The 19,342-nt window shown below is 37.8% G+C and overlaps 1 protein-coding gene across 2 annotated transcripts in view; it reads right to left on the bottom strand.

The window, feature by feature from the left end:
* DIS3L2 (DIS3 like 3'-5' exoribonuclease 2) overlaps nucleotides 1–19,342 on the bottom strand; it is a 328,686-nt gene that overhangs the window by 161,685 nt on the left and 147,659 nt on the right. For both annotated transcript variants that reach the window (XM_012791622.3, XM_012791623.2), the window contains exons 7-8: nucleotides 18,365–18,465; nucleotides 13,073–13,320 (exon numbers count right to left, since the gene is read on the bottom strand). In XM_012791622.3, the coding sequence (XP_012647076.2) occupies nucleotides 13,073–13,320; nucleotides 18,365–18,465 (349 nt within the window). The remainder of the gene's footprint in view (nucleotides 1–13,072; nucleotides 13,321–18,364; nucleotides 18,466–19,342) is intronic.

Genomic DNA, 19,342 nt, shown 5'->3' with positions numbered 1-19,342 from the left:
TGGGTGACCGAGCTTAAGGGAGACCCAGTCTCTTAAAAAAAACTTAACAACTCTCACAGCCAAAAGGAACCTAAAAAGATAAGGCAACTAAATGTAATATGGTAATCTGGAACAGAAAAAGAACATTAGGTTTTTAGAAAGAAAGAAATTTGAATAAAGTATGGATTTCCATTAATAATGTATCAATATCGGTTTATTAACTGTAACAAAGGTATCCTACTAACATGTTAATAAGAAGGGAGACTAATGGCCGGGGGTGGGGGAATGGGTAGTATATGAGAACTGTGTTATATTGAATTTTTTTGTATGTAAATCCAAAACTATCCTAAAAACTAAAGTTTATTTCAGAAAACCTTAGCACTGAAAAGGAGTAAAAGTAATTTAGATGTACAACAATAAATGATAAGCTAAATCATGGCATATTTGTTCAATTGATTATTATGCATTTTAGGAAAAGAATTTTGAAAATGTTATATATACTATAATTTATTAGGTCATCAAATATGAAATGTCTGGTTTCAAATCAAGTGTAGTTCAGGCGTCCTCAAACTATGGCCCGAAGACCACATGCGGGTGTTTTTGCCCATTTGTTTTTTTACTTCAAAATAAGATATGTGCAGTGTGCATAGGAATTTGTTCATAGTTTTTATTAAGCTACAGTCCGGCCTTCCAACAGTCTGAGAGACAGTAAACTGGCCCCCTGTTTAAAAAGTTGAGGACCTCTGGTGTAGTTTATTGTATCTCAAACAAAAAGCAGTATAATTAATCAAAGGACACACCTAAACAATCGACACAGTTTTATCATCATAACAGTAACTTGTTTATGCCATTAGCGAAGAAGCCTGTAGAGCAAGTGGTGATGAAATTGTGAAAGGTGTTTTACTCAGCTTGTTGAGAATTGAATATTTTTCCTTGTAAGAAGTAGTCCAAAGCCTGGAAGAAGTGGTAGTCAGTTGGTGCAAGGTCTGGTGAATATGGTGGATGACAAAGAGTTTCCAAGTCCTGCTCGTGTAGTTTGAGCAGTGTTGTTCATACAACATGTGATTGAGTGTTGTCTTGCAAGAGGATTGGCCTATCTTTATTGACCAATCTCTTATCCTCATCATTTTGTTCAATTGGTAACAATAGACATCTACTGTAGTCGAATGACCAGGTTTCATGAAGCTACAGAGGATAATACCACCAAACTGACACCATTAGTTTTTTTTTTAATGAATATTCAGTTTTGGACTGTGTTTCAGCACTTCATTTTTATCCAACGATTGTGCTGAATGCTTGCAATTGTCTAAAAGAATCCATTTTTCATGACACAGAACAATATGGTGTAGAAATTGTTCACCTTTATATCATGACAGCAAAGAAAGGCAAGCTTCAAAGATAGTTTCTCTTTAGACGCTCAGTAATTCATGCAGAACCCATCTAACCAGCTTCTTTACCTTGCTGATTTGTTTCAAATGGTCCAATATTGTTGGAATAGTAATGTCAAACGTTGCTGCTAATTCATATGTAGGTTAAGATGGATTTGCTTCCACTACAGCTTTCAGCTCATCATTATCCACTTTGGTCTCAGGTCGCCCACGTGGCTCATTTTCTCAAGATTACAATCACCAGAACAGGACTTCTCAAACCATCAACGTACTGTGCCTTCGTTAGCCACATCTTTCCCAAACACTTCATTGATATTTCCAGCTATCTGCACAGTACTGGTTCCACAATGGAACTCATATTTGAAAATAACATGAATTTTGAGTTATCCATGATTTCATAAAAATTTCTCTTAAAAAATTTTGACAGGCCGGGCGCGGTGGCTCACGCCTGTAATCCTAGCTCTCTGGGAGGCCGAGGCGGGCGGATTGCTCGAGGTCAGGAGTTCGAAACCAGCCTGAGCAAGAGCGAGACCCCGTCTCTACTATAAATAGAAAGAAATTAATTGGCCAACTAATATATACAAAAAATTAGCCGGGCATGGTGGCGAATGCCTGTAGTCCCAGCTACTTGGGAGGCTGAGGCAGGAGGATTGCTTGAGCCAGGAGTTTGAGGTTGCTGTGAGCTAGGCTGACGCCACGGCACTCACTCTAGCCTGGGCAACAAAGTGAGACTCTGTCTCAAAAAAAAAAAAAAAAAAAATTTGACAGATAATCATAAGCCAAAATGTGCATATGCAAGACTGAGGATGTACCTTCGCAATGAAAATAAAATAAGATGTGTCAAAGTGAAATGTCAGAGATACTGTCAAACTAACTACTTAAGGAAATTGGACATTTCATACTTAATAACCTAATAACTATGTAAAGACATTTATGAAAAGAGTGAAAGAAAATACCTACAAATGGTATTGATTATTTGAAAGGATTATGAATGAATTTTTTTCTCCATTTTCTAAGCTTCTTTTAATATTACATTGTGTTTTTTCTATTGAAAAATTATAGTAAAAATAATTATACTATCATAAAAACTACAGTGTCCAATATTGGTTTCCTACCAAATATTCATATCTTTCCTCATCCCCCCTAAAAGAAACCTAATCTTTTTCATACAGGGAACTCATCTCACCTTCAACTCCAGAGACAGATACTATTCTGTCTATTCTATTAGAATGTTTATTCTAATAAAATCAGTGCATGGCTCCTTTGGAGACTATAGTTAGTAGCATGGTTGGCAGAGAGGATCTCCCTCATTGTGTTGGATGTGATGGAAAAAGTAGGTAGCCTAACTGTACTGGCAGCCACCTTCATGACCACAGAGAAACCACTATTAGATTACTAAGAACAGCAAAGGGCAACCTGATAACACATCAAGTCACTGACTATACTTGTAGCTGCACAACATCTGAACTCCCATTTATGTGAGATAATATATGCTCCTATTATTTAAGTCACTTTGGATCAGGGTTTTCTATCATCTGCTGCTAAAAGTATCCTAATATAAAATATGTTAAAATATCATCCATGAGAAGCAAACTTCCCTTTCCCTCCCTTTACTCTGTAACAGAAAATATAAAGTTCTCACTGCCAAAAATAAAATCTCAGGATTGCTAGCATCAAGTATCATGCAGGTATTTACTACAACCTGACATGGTATTGCTGGTCCCACAGCATAATAATATAAATGGCCCTTTCTTAAGCTATACAATTCTGTCTTAAAGGTGCTCCCTTTATAATATCAATGTTGAACCGGACCCACAACATAACCCAGTTCACTTCATCTGTGTGGAATACAGTAGCGAGGTCAGAAAGCCATCTCTGTCCCCCAGAGCGGATCTCCCTCTTCAGTACTGTCACTTTTCTTCAGTTGTATCTCCTTTCTGGCATGTGCCACTTTCTAACTGTGTCATAGTGCTTTAGGTACATCTCTTCCTTATCAATAGATGGAGAGGAACATCCATAAAAAGAATAAACATTTTTTTTATTTCTGTATATCACTGAGACTTGCATATCTTAGGTGTCCAAAACAAGTTGGTTGAATGAATATATGAATAAACAAATTAATGTTTTGAACCTGAAAAAGCAGCACACTATTCTCCTTGAAACTATAAAGGAAAACTGAGAATAGTAAAAACAAACAAACAAAACCCAAAGACCTGTATTTAGGTAAACTCTTGAGTCCTTTAATAATCAGCCACCACATTAGCAAAATTATTAATGATAATACATAAAAAAATCATGAATAAGAAAAAAATGCCTGCTGCCACTGCTTTTATTCAAAACTGAACTTTTCTCAGTTACTGTGTGGAAAATAACTCCTCTCTAATTGTGAATTGCCATTCAGGAAGATAAGAAAAATAAAAATTATATGGATTAGAACAGAAAAACCAAACCTGTCCTTACTTGCCAATAATGTGACTATCTACATAGAAAAGCCAAAGGAAATTGTATCTGAAGTATTAAAATTAGTAAGGGATATAGCAAGATGGCTAGATATAGGAATATATAAAATTAATTGTAATTCTATACACCAGCAGCAAAAAGTCAGAAAATGTAACTTCAAACACCTGTTTTTCAGGAGATATCATTAATAGTAAGAAAAGACTATTCATAAATGGGGAGAAGATATTTTCCGTATCAGAGACTGCTAAAAAGATTACTTCCTAGAATATATTTTTTCAACTCCAAAAAAATCAAACAACAAACAACCCTATTAAAAATGGATAAAAGCACCAATGAATGCTAAAATGAGTGGGTAAAAGTTTAAGCAAAAAGGGAATAATTGTATAGTCCCAAACAGATCTTCCCCAAAATATAGTATAATTATAAGGAAAAAATAGCAAGTTGGGAATCCTGGCAGGTACCTCCTTAGGCAAGTGATCAAGGTTAACATCACTAGGAAGACATACTAACATCATGTGACCCCTGATAAGCTGCATATCACATCTGTGGTATAATTCCCATAATGCCTGATCTCAATCTAATCATGAGAAAACATTAGACAAACTCCAGCTGAGAAAAAGTGATTCTACAAAATCACTGATGAGTATTCTTCAAAATGTCAAGTTCATGAAAGACAAGTAAAGACTGAGAAACTGTCACAAACTGAGGAGTCTTTAGTGAAATAACAATTAACTGCAATGTGAGATCCTGGACCAGGTCCTGAAACAGAAAAAGAATATGAGTGGAAAAATTGGTAAGATCTGAGTAAATCCTATACCTTATATAATAGTATTTTACCAAGGTTAATTTCTTAGTTTTGATAAATATTCTATGGTCATGTAATATGTTAACGTAAGAAGCTGGCTAAAGAATGTATGGGAAATCTGTACCATTTTCACAATTTCTGTAATCAAAATTAGGCAAAAAATTAGCTGTCACAAAATGGGTAAAGACATGAAGACATTTTCTAGAAGAACAAATGTACAGCCATGAATATATGAAAAGATGCTCAATTTCATTAGTAATTAGGAAAAAATAAATTAAAATCATAATAAGATATCATTTTATACCCATCTGATTGGCAAAAACTGACGAGTTTAATAATATCAAATACTGATAAGAATGTGAAGTGATGGGATGGGTGTGGTGGCTCATACCTATAATCCTATCACTCTGGGAGGCTGACGTGGGAGTTGTTTGAGTTCAGGAGTTGGAGATCAGGAGTGAGACCCTGTCTCTACTAAAATTAGAAAAATTAGCGGGGCGTGGTAGCACGCACCTGTAGTCCCAGCTACTTGGGAGGCTGAGACAAGAGATAGCTTGGGCCCAGGAGTTTGAGGTTGCAGTGAGCTATGAAGTGACAGAGCAAGACTCAGTCTCAAAATAAATAAATAAATAAATAAAATAAAATAATATGAAGCAATGGAACCTCCTACATTACTATCAATGGGGTACAACCACTTTGGGAAATGGGTTAGCTACAAAGTTATAAAGTTAAACATGCACATATGTGTGATCCAGTAGAGTCTAGAAAAGTCACAGGTGGTGAGCACTGGAAAGTTTGTAGCAACATTGTTTATAATCTTGGTTCAACCTAAATGTCCATTACTAGATAAATAAAATTATGGGGTACTAAAGGGAAATGGAAATATGCATTACAATGAGCAAAATAAATAAGCATATTTTAGAAACACAGGTTAAATGAAAAAATGCAAATCATAGAAGAACATATGTAACATGGTATTTTTATAAGGTTAAAAAAATAAAACTAAATAACATTATTCAGCAATATGAATGTGTATAAATCATTTTTTCATTTTTTAGTTTTTGTAGAGATGGGGTCTCACTATATTGCTCAGGCTGGTCTTGAACTCCTGGCCTCAAGTGATCCAGCTGCTTCAGCCTCCCAAAGTGCTAGGATTACAGGCGTGAGCCACTGTGCTTGGCCAGGGAGTTACTAAAAAGCACATTTAGATTAGCATGTTTGAGACAATGGTAATTACCTCTGGGGAAAAAATTAGGGGTTATGATAGAGGGAAACAGACAGGGAGCCTCAACAGTATTGATGATATTACACTTCTTAATCTAGTTGGTGAGTTCATGGGTTGGCTTTAATACGAGGTTTAAAAAATTATATAGGTGTTCTTAATACATATATTCTTTTATCTAGGAAACATACTTGAAATTAAAGTCAATAAATAATATTTTAGTCAAATATATACCACACCCTTAATAGTGATTATTTCTGGGGGTGAAATTCTAGAAAATTTTCATTGTCTACAGTACATATTTGAACAATATTAACAATAGTATCAATATGTATATACTTGAAAAAAAGAAAAAAATTGAAAATTTTTCTTAATTTTGATATTACAATAATAAAGTTATGAAAGTTTTCTTCATTAGAGATATTTATAATGATCACCACTTCAAATTTTTCTCACTCCATGAATACTGTTCCCATCTATAACAAATGACACTACATGTGTGTTCTACTGTAAAATTAATCCACACAGTGCTGAAACAACATTCTAAACTTCCTATGTTGATAGGTGGGGGTTGTATATAAGCATTTTATATAAATGAGCATCAGATCTATTGTCCCAGGTGACGTGCAAATAAAAACTTGGTGAGGGGAGACAACAGCTACAGATAGAAAAATTATGACAAGAAAGTTCTACAAATTGGCCTCTTTGCCTTAAAGAAAACAGCGACACCTAACAGTCAACATTTGTGTTCTCAGCCATTCATCATCTTTTCTCTACTAAATATTCTGATAAACTCTTGGTCTTAAAACTAGGCTATACACAGAAGACAGTTATACATTCTTGCAGTGATTACTACTATCATTACAGCTTTTAAATAAACGTTGTCATGCATATTGGTTCATGTTGGAAACTCCATGCGATCAGATATAGTGGTATCATAGCCCTGAGAACCTACAAGAGAGGAACAAGCAAACATCAGTTATACCCAGGGCCCAGAACTTCAGTAACAATACAGAGTGAAAACGAAGTTTAGCAAATACACAATGTTTTGGGCTGCATATTTATGTATTATTTTCTATAATCAGGAGGAGAGAACAAGTTAATTTCCTTTCTTCTGGTTCAGTATTATGACATAGCAGAAGGCAGCAAATAAGGAATGGGGACTTTAGCAAAAGTGTTTTATCAATGAAAACAGATAAAAGAATGGGAAAAGAAGTAAGGCTCAATGATACCGAGTGATTTGAGGAAAGGTCTGGAAGTTTAAAAGTGAGTTAGTAGTGATACAAAGGGAGCAAAGAGGAGGCTGAAAGCATTTAATGAGCACACGAGAAGGCTGATGGTATCTGAGGTTCTCTAATACTTTAAAACATTATTTTCAAGAAAGTGTACTAGAAATTGTAGATGAAGACAATGACTTTGGAAGAAGCGTCAACGATTACATACAGTGGTCCTCAAGGAAAGAAACAATGTGGTAACTTAAGCCTGTAACAGGACCATTCTTCTCCAATCTAACTTCCGCTCTGCTTTGACCAGGACGCTTTTCAATACTGAAGATGTAGTTTTTCCAAAGCTGATCCTTATAGGCCACCAGGTGGAGCCCAACGGTCACAAAAAAAGAGCCCCCTCCTCAGCCTGATTTGCTTTTTGTCTACTAGCCATCTAGAGTCATACACCCTGAAAAGGACTCACAAACTCTAAGTTTGGTAATACAAGTTCATAACGTTATATAACTTGGCCTCTCCCTCAGAAGAGTCCTTAAAAAAGGAATATGCTCTGGAAAAGGTGAAATACTCCTTAGTGTAGGAGAAAAGATTGGATATAGTTATTTTTCAGTTTGCTAATCTTGTAGCCTACCCTCAATGAAACAATTGGTCTGTCTGTTCTAACAGTCTAGTCACTGTTTCATTTTCCCACTAAATACAATTTAATGTATTTAATGTAATTTAGTGACCACCTCCTCAATTCCTACCTATCCCATAAGAAAGTTATCTATCAAAACTGAATGGAATAGTAAAAGTATTTGCCTCCATCAGTCAACAAATATTTCTGGCTGTCCAACAATAACCATAAACTGCCAAGCTAGGAGATAAAGGAGATACCATCCCAGTGCAGACTCATACGCACCCACTTCCCTTCCCTTCTCTACCACATGCCTCAGCAATCTGAATTTCCCTTCCTTTGTTTTCACTTTGCCCAGTCATTCACTCCAATGGAACCTACTGTCCACACTCATTAAAACCAGCGGTACTATGACCCATGCTCTGTTTCTCATTTCCATAGCCTCCCATTAAGCCTAGGCAATCCCATGTTCAACCAAAAATTTCTCAGCCTTGCTATACCTGCACTGACCTATTCATTTTCCATCTTCTCCCACCCCACAAAGCCACCAAAGCTTGCTTGATAAAATAATACAAATGTCAACTTGCTCTAGGTCAATTCATGTCCTATATCTTCAGTTAGCTTTTAGTGTTGCCAAGAAACATTATTATGTTCCTCACAGTAGCTGCTGTAAAATATTTCCATTTTCTTCAAGATGTATCCTTAAATACTCAAGAAGAAACCAAGACAAATCTAGGAGCAAATGACCATCATATCTCCATGCTCATGACATCCTGGAAGGGAAAGCTGGGACAGTAAACTCTAGACTTTAGGATAGCGGATGTCCTAAAGATCTGAGAAAATATAGGCATGAATTCCACTGCAAGAGTTTCTAAAGGGAAAGATGATTTAAGAGGGTTGGGAAGCTCTTAAAACTGTAAATCTGATTATGTAATTGCAGATCATTCCAGCAAAGAAGCCAATGTGGCTTTTTAATTATCCTGGACAAGAGTCTAGTACTAAAAATTAAAAGTACTAAATAGGTTGTGATGTATAACAAAAGGCAGTGATCCCTAAAAGCCAGTACAGGCTCACTAAGAACAAATTACCTATGGGTTTTTTTCATAGTATTACAAAACTAAGACTCATGAAAATGTGGTAGATGTGATGTACAGAAAGGTGAATGAGATTCAACTAAGATCTCTCATGACAATTGTAAGGACAAGATGGAAGATAACTTTCTAACAACTGCAAGTCTCCAATACTGTAATATTCTTTGAGCTGCCCTTAAACAGAGGCCCCAAAGCACCATGGGGTGCCAGAGAAGCAATGTTTACCATGAAGGGGAGGCCAAAGAAAGGGTCTTAAGGACCCTTCCAAAGCTACTAACATCATATATTCTATTAATGTGTGTATTCTATTCAATCTTTTTAAATATCTGTATCTTCTAAATTTGGCATTCCCCACTTGAGTTTATATACTTGCTATATGCTATTATCGTACATTAATTTTTAAGTCATAGAACCTTGGCTCTCATCATTTTCTGTTCCAAACCACTCCTTCTGTTTGCTAGCTTGATTTATGGTACAACATCTTCCTACTTAACCTGGTTCAAGACCTTGGGGTCATCAACTCATTTCCATCTACTTATCTGACCGGCCAGCAAATGTTCACTGAGTATCTTCGTCCTAAAGAAGCTCAAGGCCAAGTTAAATACTTGAATAAGCAATTATAATCCAAACAGATGAGAGCTACAGTAATGGTATTATTAGAAGCTATGGGAGCACCAGAAGGGAGGCCTGTGAGTCAGGGAACATTTTTTGAGGGGATAACTGAGTTGAGTTTAAAAGTTGAGTACTTCAGCCAGCAAACACTGGAGAGAGGAGAAAGCCACTGCTGGGAAAGAAAGTGTAATGTACAAAGGTTTGGAGCTATGACCAAACAGTCAGCATGGGAAACTGTAAGCACTGAGGCATAAGTGAAGGGTACAGTAGGAGGTAAGGCTGTTCCCAGTGAATTGTGATGAAATGCCATCAGCATCTACCCATTCACCCTAGTCAGAGCCCTGAAAGTTCATCCAAGAGTCCATCCTTCTCCTTCATGCCCCATTTCTAATCAGTCATCACATCTGGGAGAATTTATCTTCTTAATCTCCCCTGAATGTTTTCACTCCTTTTGTTTCCTTCATTCAAATTCTTTATTTTAAGTTCTCTTACCTCATCTATCTTACTGCAATAGCCTATTAAGACTTCTTGCTGCCAGGTACGGCCCTTTCTATCCACTCTACACTCAGTCAGAGTGATCTTTTAGCAAAGATGCCTCTGTTCTCCAAGAAATGATCCTGGAGTTCACCCTTCACCCACCTCCTCTAAACTTTCCCCAAATTATTTTATTCCTATGGAAGAACTTATAACATTCTATTTTATACTACAGTTAGAGCTCAAAGAGACAGCCCATTCAAGTCATCTACTTTATTCATGCTCTTTCCCAGAGAGTTGAGTCCCACAGTCCTGCTAATTAGGTGGTGAGTCATGGGACCCTGAACCCCTACCTCTGGCTAAAACTACTGTGCAAGGAAAATACCTATCTCAAGGTAGATCAGTAATATTTTCTATCCTAGAAATTCTGTATTATGTTTCAACCAAATGAAGATAACAAAAGAAAAGAAAAGAGAAAACAAAGAAAAAGAAAGAAATCCTAAATTATGATCTAGACTTTGGTATGTGACCTGCAGAGGACTGGAGTGCCATTTGGGGACCATGTCTGCTATTGAGCAGGTAGAAGGCTACTACGTAGAGAGAAACAGAGTAACACAGAAAGGGTAAAGAGACCACGTGGTGGCTTGACTGGTCAGGGGGGCTGAGAAAGAAGGTGTAGTTCCTTTGCTGCCTTGTTAGCACTGAGTTTCTCATGAGGCCTCTATTTCCTGCTTTGGTTTTTAGAAGAACCACCAGTTTCTTATATTAATCCCTACTTTTATTTAAATTAGCTCAAATGGGATTCCATTTTTTAGGATCAAATTATACCTATGACATTTATGTACAAGCCCTTCTGCATTAGATTATAATATCCTTAAATAAAGAAACCATAGCTCATTTACCTTTGCATTTTTCAGATAATATAGTATACATAGTACCTTGCACACAGTTGATCAAAATTTGTCTCATGAAGTGACTTTACAGAAGAGGGAAATGACTTTGGATTTGAATAATTAGTAGCAATTACATATACAGAGGAAGTTCAATACTTTTAAGGGTAGAGGTGTAGGGGCTGAGAAGAAATTCAGAAGGAAGCCACCTTAGCTAAACCCAGTTTTTAGGAATAGTTTATGTGGAAGCTAACTACACACACTCATGCCCACAGCAGGTACCATCTTCCCAGGAGCTCCCCATCAAAACCTGGCAAAGGGAGGAAAACTAGGCAGCACAGCATGTTAGGAACCAGTGACCTCAGCTCCTAAAGATCAGTAACAGATAGCCAGAACAAAATGGCAAGGCAGTAAGGCGACCAGCAACATGCTCAACAGCTGCAGCCCTGACCCCTCATGTGAGAGGCATCATCTGAGAGCTTCATCATGAAAACTTGCTATGTTTTATTTCTTAAAATAAATTTTCTGTTATACAAAGATTTCAAAGAACATGTTTCTATAAAAGACCATTTGTAATGTCTTCATATCAAGAAGGTGGAAAAAAAAGCATAATTTTCCATCTAAATATAATTGTATTACAATTTATTGTTTTGAAAATTACATGATTGATATATGATTAGCATTTTTAAATATTCTTTCTTTCAATCTAGCAAATGTGCTCGATGCTTCAAAGGCCTGACTCCCTTTTTGGATGCTGTTGTAATTTATCCTCAAGAAAAATGTTCCGATGAGTAATGGCTAAAGCTATTAAAAAATAAAACAAAAACTTATAAAGCCATTCAAGTAATAAAAGAAACTCATACCATGAAGATTTCCTAAACACAACCTTACAACCTGAAAACTAAGGAAGTAGCCTAATCAAGTACGCACAATGGGATATGGCGGAAAGGCAGATAAAAGACAAGGTTGGATTTCCTGGTTCGATGTGAAAGTCTTCCCTTTTCATTGCCAAACAGAATGTGGCAGCACAATCAACAGGGGCCAGGTGCCACAGCCATTACTCGACCTTTCGATTTGATGGTGAGAAACTGGCAAACTCATGAGAAGGACTATTTAGGGCTCAAAGGGCTGATGTCACTTCTGGATACTGAGTTAGGCTTTAAAATGATGATTCTGTAATCATATCACTTGAGAGCAAAAAAGAAAGTACAACTATTCCTAAGTGACTCTGAGATCATATAAATCACACTGACCTTCATATAACTGAAACAGTGGCACAGGGTACCGTTTCTGAAATTGCATTAGTATGACACACAGATTTGACTTGGCTTACTTTGCTAGGCATAAGAAGCTAAGTATAAGATAAACCTGATAAAAGCAGCAGCACATTGTGGCCATTCATTCACTGTTGGTTCTCATAACCACAGACCAAGTGGGTGCATCCTATACAAGTTAGATGGCCAACAAACAAATCACTAAACTAGACTAAAAATAAATATCAAAACAGGTTCTTCTCTAGATTACTTTTTTTAGATTACCTTTATATTCATTTCCTGTGAAGCATAAACCAGATGCCATCTATAATAAAGGCCTAAAGACTCAGCTAAAAGTTAATATGGTTTTTCTTTCAAAATGAACACCAGTTTTAAGAAGAAAATAGGCACCACATTTGATTAAACATCTGGGATCAACAGTTTCATTCAGATCAAAATGAAGGGGCCATCCATGATGCTCTGGGATTATATCATATATACTTAATTTAGATTGATTTCTGACAGCTTCCAGAAAAACATAAAACCCTTTTCCTGCTTACAGTAGGGTAATTTAATTTTTCGTGCCATAGATAAAATCTTTGAAGATCAATACCAAAAAAGCACATCATTCAAACATGCTTTCATATTCACATTTTAAAGCAAAGGACTCTGGGGTCCTCTGAATATGCCTGGACTTTGCATATTTGAACTATAGTGTCTAAAAGGAGAGGACAGATTGGGGCAATGAATTCTCTGTAGTACTCAAGTACAGACAGATGCATGATGTAACAAAATAAGTAGAGGCTCAGAATGTGTTTATATTTCATGCCAAAAAACAAAAACAAGGTGATTGCCTGGTAATTCAAGGAACATATAGACAACCAGTTGATGTGGCAGCTACGAGTAATTTCTGAAGAATCAGAACCAAACTATACCACGTATCATGCACCATGCTTTAATAAAGAAATAATAATTAAAATACACAAAAAGTTTACCCAACAGCCACTTAAACTGAGTTCTACCTGTGACCTGTGGCCTTTCCTACCAGAGATCACCTACCCCAGGGCAAAATTGCTGTCCTCCTTCCAGTCCACGATTCGGCAGATGAACAGTGTATTGGCATAATCTTTAGGCCGTGTCACAAAGTCCTGGGGACAGTCCTTGAGAGGCACATAAATTCTAGGCACTCGGTGGTCTGAGGGAGAAAACAGGGCATATTTCCTAAATAGTTCGCTGTTCTTATCAGTCAAGAGTTTGAGGAAGCCAGTTGCTGCTCGAGAATGTTTTTTCTCCAAGATGTAAACCACCTGAAAACACCAAAGATAAAGTCAATATTGTTTATCTCTAGAACTGGGTAACAGTTGGGAGAAGTCAGCAGGACATTATTATATTTGATCAACTAGCTGGATCCAGCAGTTTTTCTAGATCAAAATGAAGTGCTTATCAGTGATGCTCTGTGACTATATAGTCTATGCTTAGGTTGCAGCAAGTATCTAGCGTAATTACACATATCCAAGAAAAACTACGCAATACATGAATGAATCAGATGAAAGTGCTTATGAAGATATGTGGGATTTCAGCAGGGAAGTATAGCTCTATATATTTTTTCCACATTACATTTTTCTCACATGAACAATATCAGTATCTCATATGAACATCACAGTAGTTGCTTTTTAAAAAAATATATCAGCTGGGCATAGTGGCGCATGCCTGTAGTCCCAGCTACTCGGGAGGCTGAGGCAGAAGGATTGCTTGAGCCCAGGAGTTTGAGGTTGCTGTGAGCTAGGCTGACGCCACGGCACTCACTCTAGCCTGGTCAACAAGCGAGACTCTGTCTCAAAAAAAAAAATAAAAAAATATATTAAATATAATTTACTGCTCTTAATTATGCCTTCAACAGCTGAAAGGAGAAATATTTAACCTTCCTTCTTTCCAAGATTAAACCCGATCTCTCATTTTAGTAGGTGAAGATTCAGACCGCCATTCCACTACATGCACACGCTACTTCCACCAATAGAGAAGCATTTTCCAAGAAAGTGAATCTTCTTCACCCCCCCGGGATGGCATTCTTCCTGAGCTGTTCTCTTTTCCCACTGTAGACAGTTTCATCCCTTTGTTGGAATTACTTGCCATCATTCTACTAGATCTCTGAGCCAAAATTCAGACTGCTGTTGAGCTGGCTGACTCTCTCATTCATGTCTCTGACACCAGGTGGGGTTTCGGTCTATCTGCAGAGAACCTCCAAACCAGTGGAGGGTACCACACCTCTCCCCCAGTCACTCTCAGCCACTACTCCACAGGAAAGGGCACTTGTCTTCTCAAGTCCCACTATATGCTCTATTTTTTTTTTTTTTAAGACTAGTCAAGTGCAGTAGTGAGAAGGGGAGAAAGTAGTAGAATAAGGAGTTCAATCTGTAACTGACTGTGAACAATCAAGTGAGATAACTCACTACCTTCGGACCAGCCTATATGCTCTACTTTCTAACTCCTTACTCTTCCTTCCTCCTTGGAAAACATCTTTCTGTTGTGAACAATCTGCTGTGCCCCTTTTCCAGAATACTCAGCCCCCCTCCTTGCATGCACCTGTTTATCCTAAGGCTGTCTGCCTCAGCAACTTTAGGCAAGGGCTGCTCCTTCTCCCGCACACAGCCTCTGAGGAGGTGTCCATGTTTTCCCATGCTGCACTGCCAAGTCCAGACCTTTGCTCTTCCCTCATGAATGTATCTGCACCCTCTCTGGGTCCAGGCAGTGCCTTTCTTGTTGCTGCCATCCACTCACCTTCTGGTCACTCTGCAATACCTGGCTTATAGTCTGCCTCTACCATTCACGTGAATGATTCAGCCAACACGTTATCCTCACAGTTCCCATATGTCTTCAACACCAGTAGCCTTCAGCTCCATTCAATTTCAGCAACTCACCCTCATGGGCACATTTCAGCATTATCTGGAACTAGTCCAATCCTGACACCTACTCTCAGACTAATCCATCATGCAGCTCTCTTGCTCTCCCATGCCGCACTCCACAAGCTTCTTCACCACATCAAGACTTCTAGCACCTTGCCTGTTCTCTAAGTTTGTTAGCTACACGTAAACCTTGGGTCCTTTCCTCCCTCCCAGAGAGACCATGTTTCATCACTTAAAGTCCTCTTACCTAGGATGTCCACCCTTCTGGTCCTTCCACTATACCCACCCTAACAGTCCTTAATCCAGCCACTGGTATTCTCTAAACTTAAACACAAGCTATAGAGTTGATCAGCAAAGAAGAAATTATAATTGTACAGATCCCATTATACATTAATGTTATAGAACTTTTGCTAGAACCTCAAAATCTCTGAAGATATCTTTTTACCTGTCCCCCTCAGCACAATCTCTTCTTTTATTCCCACTCATGTATGCTCTTCTTCTGGGGCTCCAGTTATCTGAATGTTGAATCTTTGTTATTATCCCACAACTCCCTGAGGCTTTGTTCACTTTTTTTTTTTTTGTCTATCTTCTTTTTGTTCAGATTTGGTGAATTCTATAGATCTGTCCTCAACTTCACTGATTCTACGCTGCGTCAGCTCTACTCTACTATTATTTTTCTGTTCTATATTTCCATTTGGTTTGTTCTTAGAACTTCAATTTCTTTGCTGACATTTTGCATCTTCTCAATGTTTCAAGGGAATTTTTAATTGCTTACTGAAGAACTTTTATGATGGCTATTTTAAAATCACTGTCAGATAACTGCAATAGCTTGACATTGGTATCAGTTGACTATATCATTCAAATTTTGATTTTCCTGGTTCTTGGTATGACAGATGGTTTTCAATTGTATCCTGGATCTTTTGGCTATCATGTTAAAAGACTCTGGGCTTCCTTTAAATCTTCTCATTTTAGAAGGCAGTCACCCTGTTTGGGTTTAGCATGCAGGTCTTGGCTTACTTTTGTGGGCTGTAGTGACAATGACAATTTCACTTACAGAGTCTTTACAGTGCTATTTTGCTAGGTTTGGCTCATAGGTGCCTCTGGGGCTCCCACTGGTCTTCACTGTTACTGCCTGTGGGGGTGGAAGGAATTTCCTCAGGCCAAGCCACCTGGTCTGTCTGAGTATGAAATGGGAATCTCCTGCCTGCAGGGTTTCTTGTTGTGGCAGGATCTCTTTACTGGTGCTACCTGGCTTCCCAGTGTCTTTCAATGGGAGAGGGAAGTGTCCGACACACAGAGATAAAAAGGCTTTCTGGCCCACACCCCCATTATGGCAGGATCTTCCTTGCTAATGCCACCAGGCTATCCTGTATCTCTGGGTGAAGGAGGGGAGACTCATGCCTGTGAGGACAAAGGGGTGTCCCAAACTGGGATGCTTGTTGGACCTCAAGCTGTCCAGTGCTGCTGCTGGGTAGGAGATGAGAGTCTCAGGCCCATGGGGACAAAGAGGTTTCCTGGGCTGGGCTACTTCTGGTGGGATCCTCCTGATTGAAGCCTCAGATACTTGGTATCTCTCAGTGGGAGAGAGAAGTCTCAGACCTAGGGGGGAGGAGAGCCCTTCTCCTGGCCACTTACTGGCATCTGGGTTCCCAGTAGACTCCCCTTACAGATGCTGCCTGGATTGCCTGGTGTTGCTGGATGGATTTCTGTTAAACCTGAGTGAGGAATGAGTCTATCTGGGGTAACCGCCTACTGCTAGGTTAGGATTCAGAAACACTGGGCCAGAGTCACCGTCTGTTGATGAGAGTTGTCCCTGTCACTATGATTTTTTCTAATTCTGGGGTCCCTAACTAGTTTGTCTTCCTTTTTTCACTTTTCAGAATTTTCCTTTGGTCACCTCTTATGTGTTCCAGGGTTTATAGTTATACTTAGCAGGAAGAGCAAAAAGAAACAAGTCTATGCCATTTTGTGTGAACCAGAAATTCTTGCTTCTTGTCTTAATTTTTGACAACACAGGAAGTGTATAAAGCAGGTTGACATTATTGCATTACTTGTGATTCATACAATATTAGTTATCATGAAAATGACTCTACCACAGCATAAGTTTACCATGCAAGTACTGTTTTGCCTTGTAATTTTAGGCTGAATTCATTAAGAAACACTATCCAAAAGTGAAGGGAAAGGGGAGAGGGGAGAGAAGAAATGAGGGAAGTGGGAGGGGAGAGGAGAGAGGAAAGGCACAGTTGGAAGGCAGTAGCAAATTACAGAACACAAGTTCTATCAACAGAGGGTTGCCTTTACTGGTGCTCAGCTTTGACTAAAGCCATTTAGGAATGTGGTTCAGTCAGTGTTGCTGGATATTTTGTTTTGACAAGAGAAGCCAGAAGTCTAACTTTTAAAGTGAACATTCCCCCCTCCTTTTCTAAAATGTAAGCTATGAAGTCAAAATTTTTAAATACTCAAACAAAACAGGTCTGTGAGCCAGACCCTGCCCCCAGACTTCCCATTCATTATGATTTTCCACACCTAGCATGCTGCCTAGTGCGTGGTCAGTACTCAAAATGCTTATTGAAATAAAGATCTGGACAACTGGGTGGGCAATGGGAGTAATATATAGAGTATAATTTTAAAATTCCTCATGTTGATATACAGGACGGATATACTCTTAACCAACTTGCTAGGTGGAGTGAGCACAGTGCATTCCCAAGTTAAACACACTGATAGCTGCCCCTGGTACACGAAAAGCCTCATGATGTTATGCCACTTTATCCTTTGCCCTTGCACCACTTCTGCCACCATGAGTCAGCTGTGTTTGATCCCACATCTGCATATTTGCGCAGCTTGAGTCAACTGTGTTAGATTCCATATCTGAATATGCCACTAGCCTATGTAAATTTAATAAATACAATTAGAATAAAATTAAATTATACAAAAAAATGAGACAGGAATATAAAATAATTGTTGTTTCTATGATAACTAAGTTGAATACTACATAAAAACTAAAAGACTTATTAAAAATGTATTTTTTAATTAGGTTTGGGCATAACAACAATAAAAAAAATTGGAGCAAAAACTATAAAAATCCAGAGGGAGTTTCTATTCACATTGCTTCTCCAGTGTCTAAATTCTCACTCCACTATAAAGAACCAAAACTGAAAGTCACAAATGCCACATTACAAGTGTGGATTAAGCAAGAAAGATGATGTGGAATTCCAATCAACACACCCATACTCAAAGAAAAGGCCTTGATCCTTTAAAGTCAGGCAAACAGATATATATTTATATTTAAAGTTATTTTTAGAAATTCACTTTTCATGATTCCATGGTTCCACTGACTTTTCTGATTAACTGACCAACTGCAGTCCTGACTGAGTCACATGAGAGACCTTGGACAAGTAGCTGAGATGATAGCCATTTGGACAAGTAGAGAAAATCTGTAGGCAATGACCTTTGCTGATCTTTGCAGGGACTTCTCTGGTAAAGCTCTTATGTCTTGTGACATGGAGGTGCTCTCATCTTTTTTAACTGGTGCACCAGCATCCTCTTTTCCTACATAAAAAAGAGAAAAAGAGACAGAAGAAAAAATCAATTAATGCCTATTGACTCATGGGATTTTCAAGTTCAGACCTACCATTTACCCTAAACTACTCACTTTACAGAAGAGGAAACTCAGGCCCACAGTGGTTAATATAGCCAATCATGCCATATACCTATATTAATGCTCACACTGAGCACTTAGCCTGAGCAGGCCACATTTTATCTATTTAATATTATTTACATGCTAAACATTATACAAGTACAGAGCATCAAACTATGTTAAATTAAACTAAATCACTTGTGTGTCAAATGCCCAAAACCTAGATATTAATATTGTCCCAGCCCACAATGAAGAATAGAGATAGGTTAATTTATTATGCACATCTGCTCAAATAAAACAAAATCAAAATAAATGTTAACTTTTAAAAGTACTTTGGTACCTGCCATAACAAACAAAATGGTGGAAAATAGATTATATCTATTAAATAAATAAATAAAAAACCCAACCCCAATTTTCCTGGCTTTTCTTACTGACATTATATAAAAAGAAAAGTACTTAAAATCTTTTAACGTTTAATTTCCTTTCTTAAAAATCTTATAAAATGCACATTCACCCAAGAAACTGAAACTAAATCTCCCCAGGAAAGAGGCAGTTAGGCTCTGTACCAGAAGTATTAAAAACACTCATGAACAAAAGCAGCAAATTATACACTTCTGCACACTTAAAATTTTGTATTTTCACTTGTTACATTAGATTTCCCCCACAAAATATTCTTCTCCAACTATAATATATTGGAGTTTCTAGATTCTAAGGGTCACAACCAATTTATGTGGGAGCCACTCCAGAGAGCTAAGAGAGACTTGCACTTATCATCATTTAGACATTACC

Source organism: Microcebus murinus, chromosome 8 (genome assembly GCF_040939455.1).
Source record: "Microcebus murinus isolate Inina chromosome 8, M.murinus_Inina_mat1.0, whole genome shotgun sequence".
Lineage (NCBI taxonomy): Eukaryota > Metazoa > Chordata > Mammalia > Primates > Cheirogaleidae > Microcebus > Microcebus murinus.
Note: the sequence above shows the minus strand (reverse complement) of the source record. Positions and strands in the feature narration are given on the sequence as shown.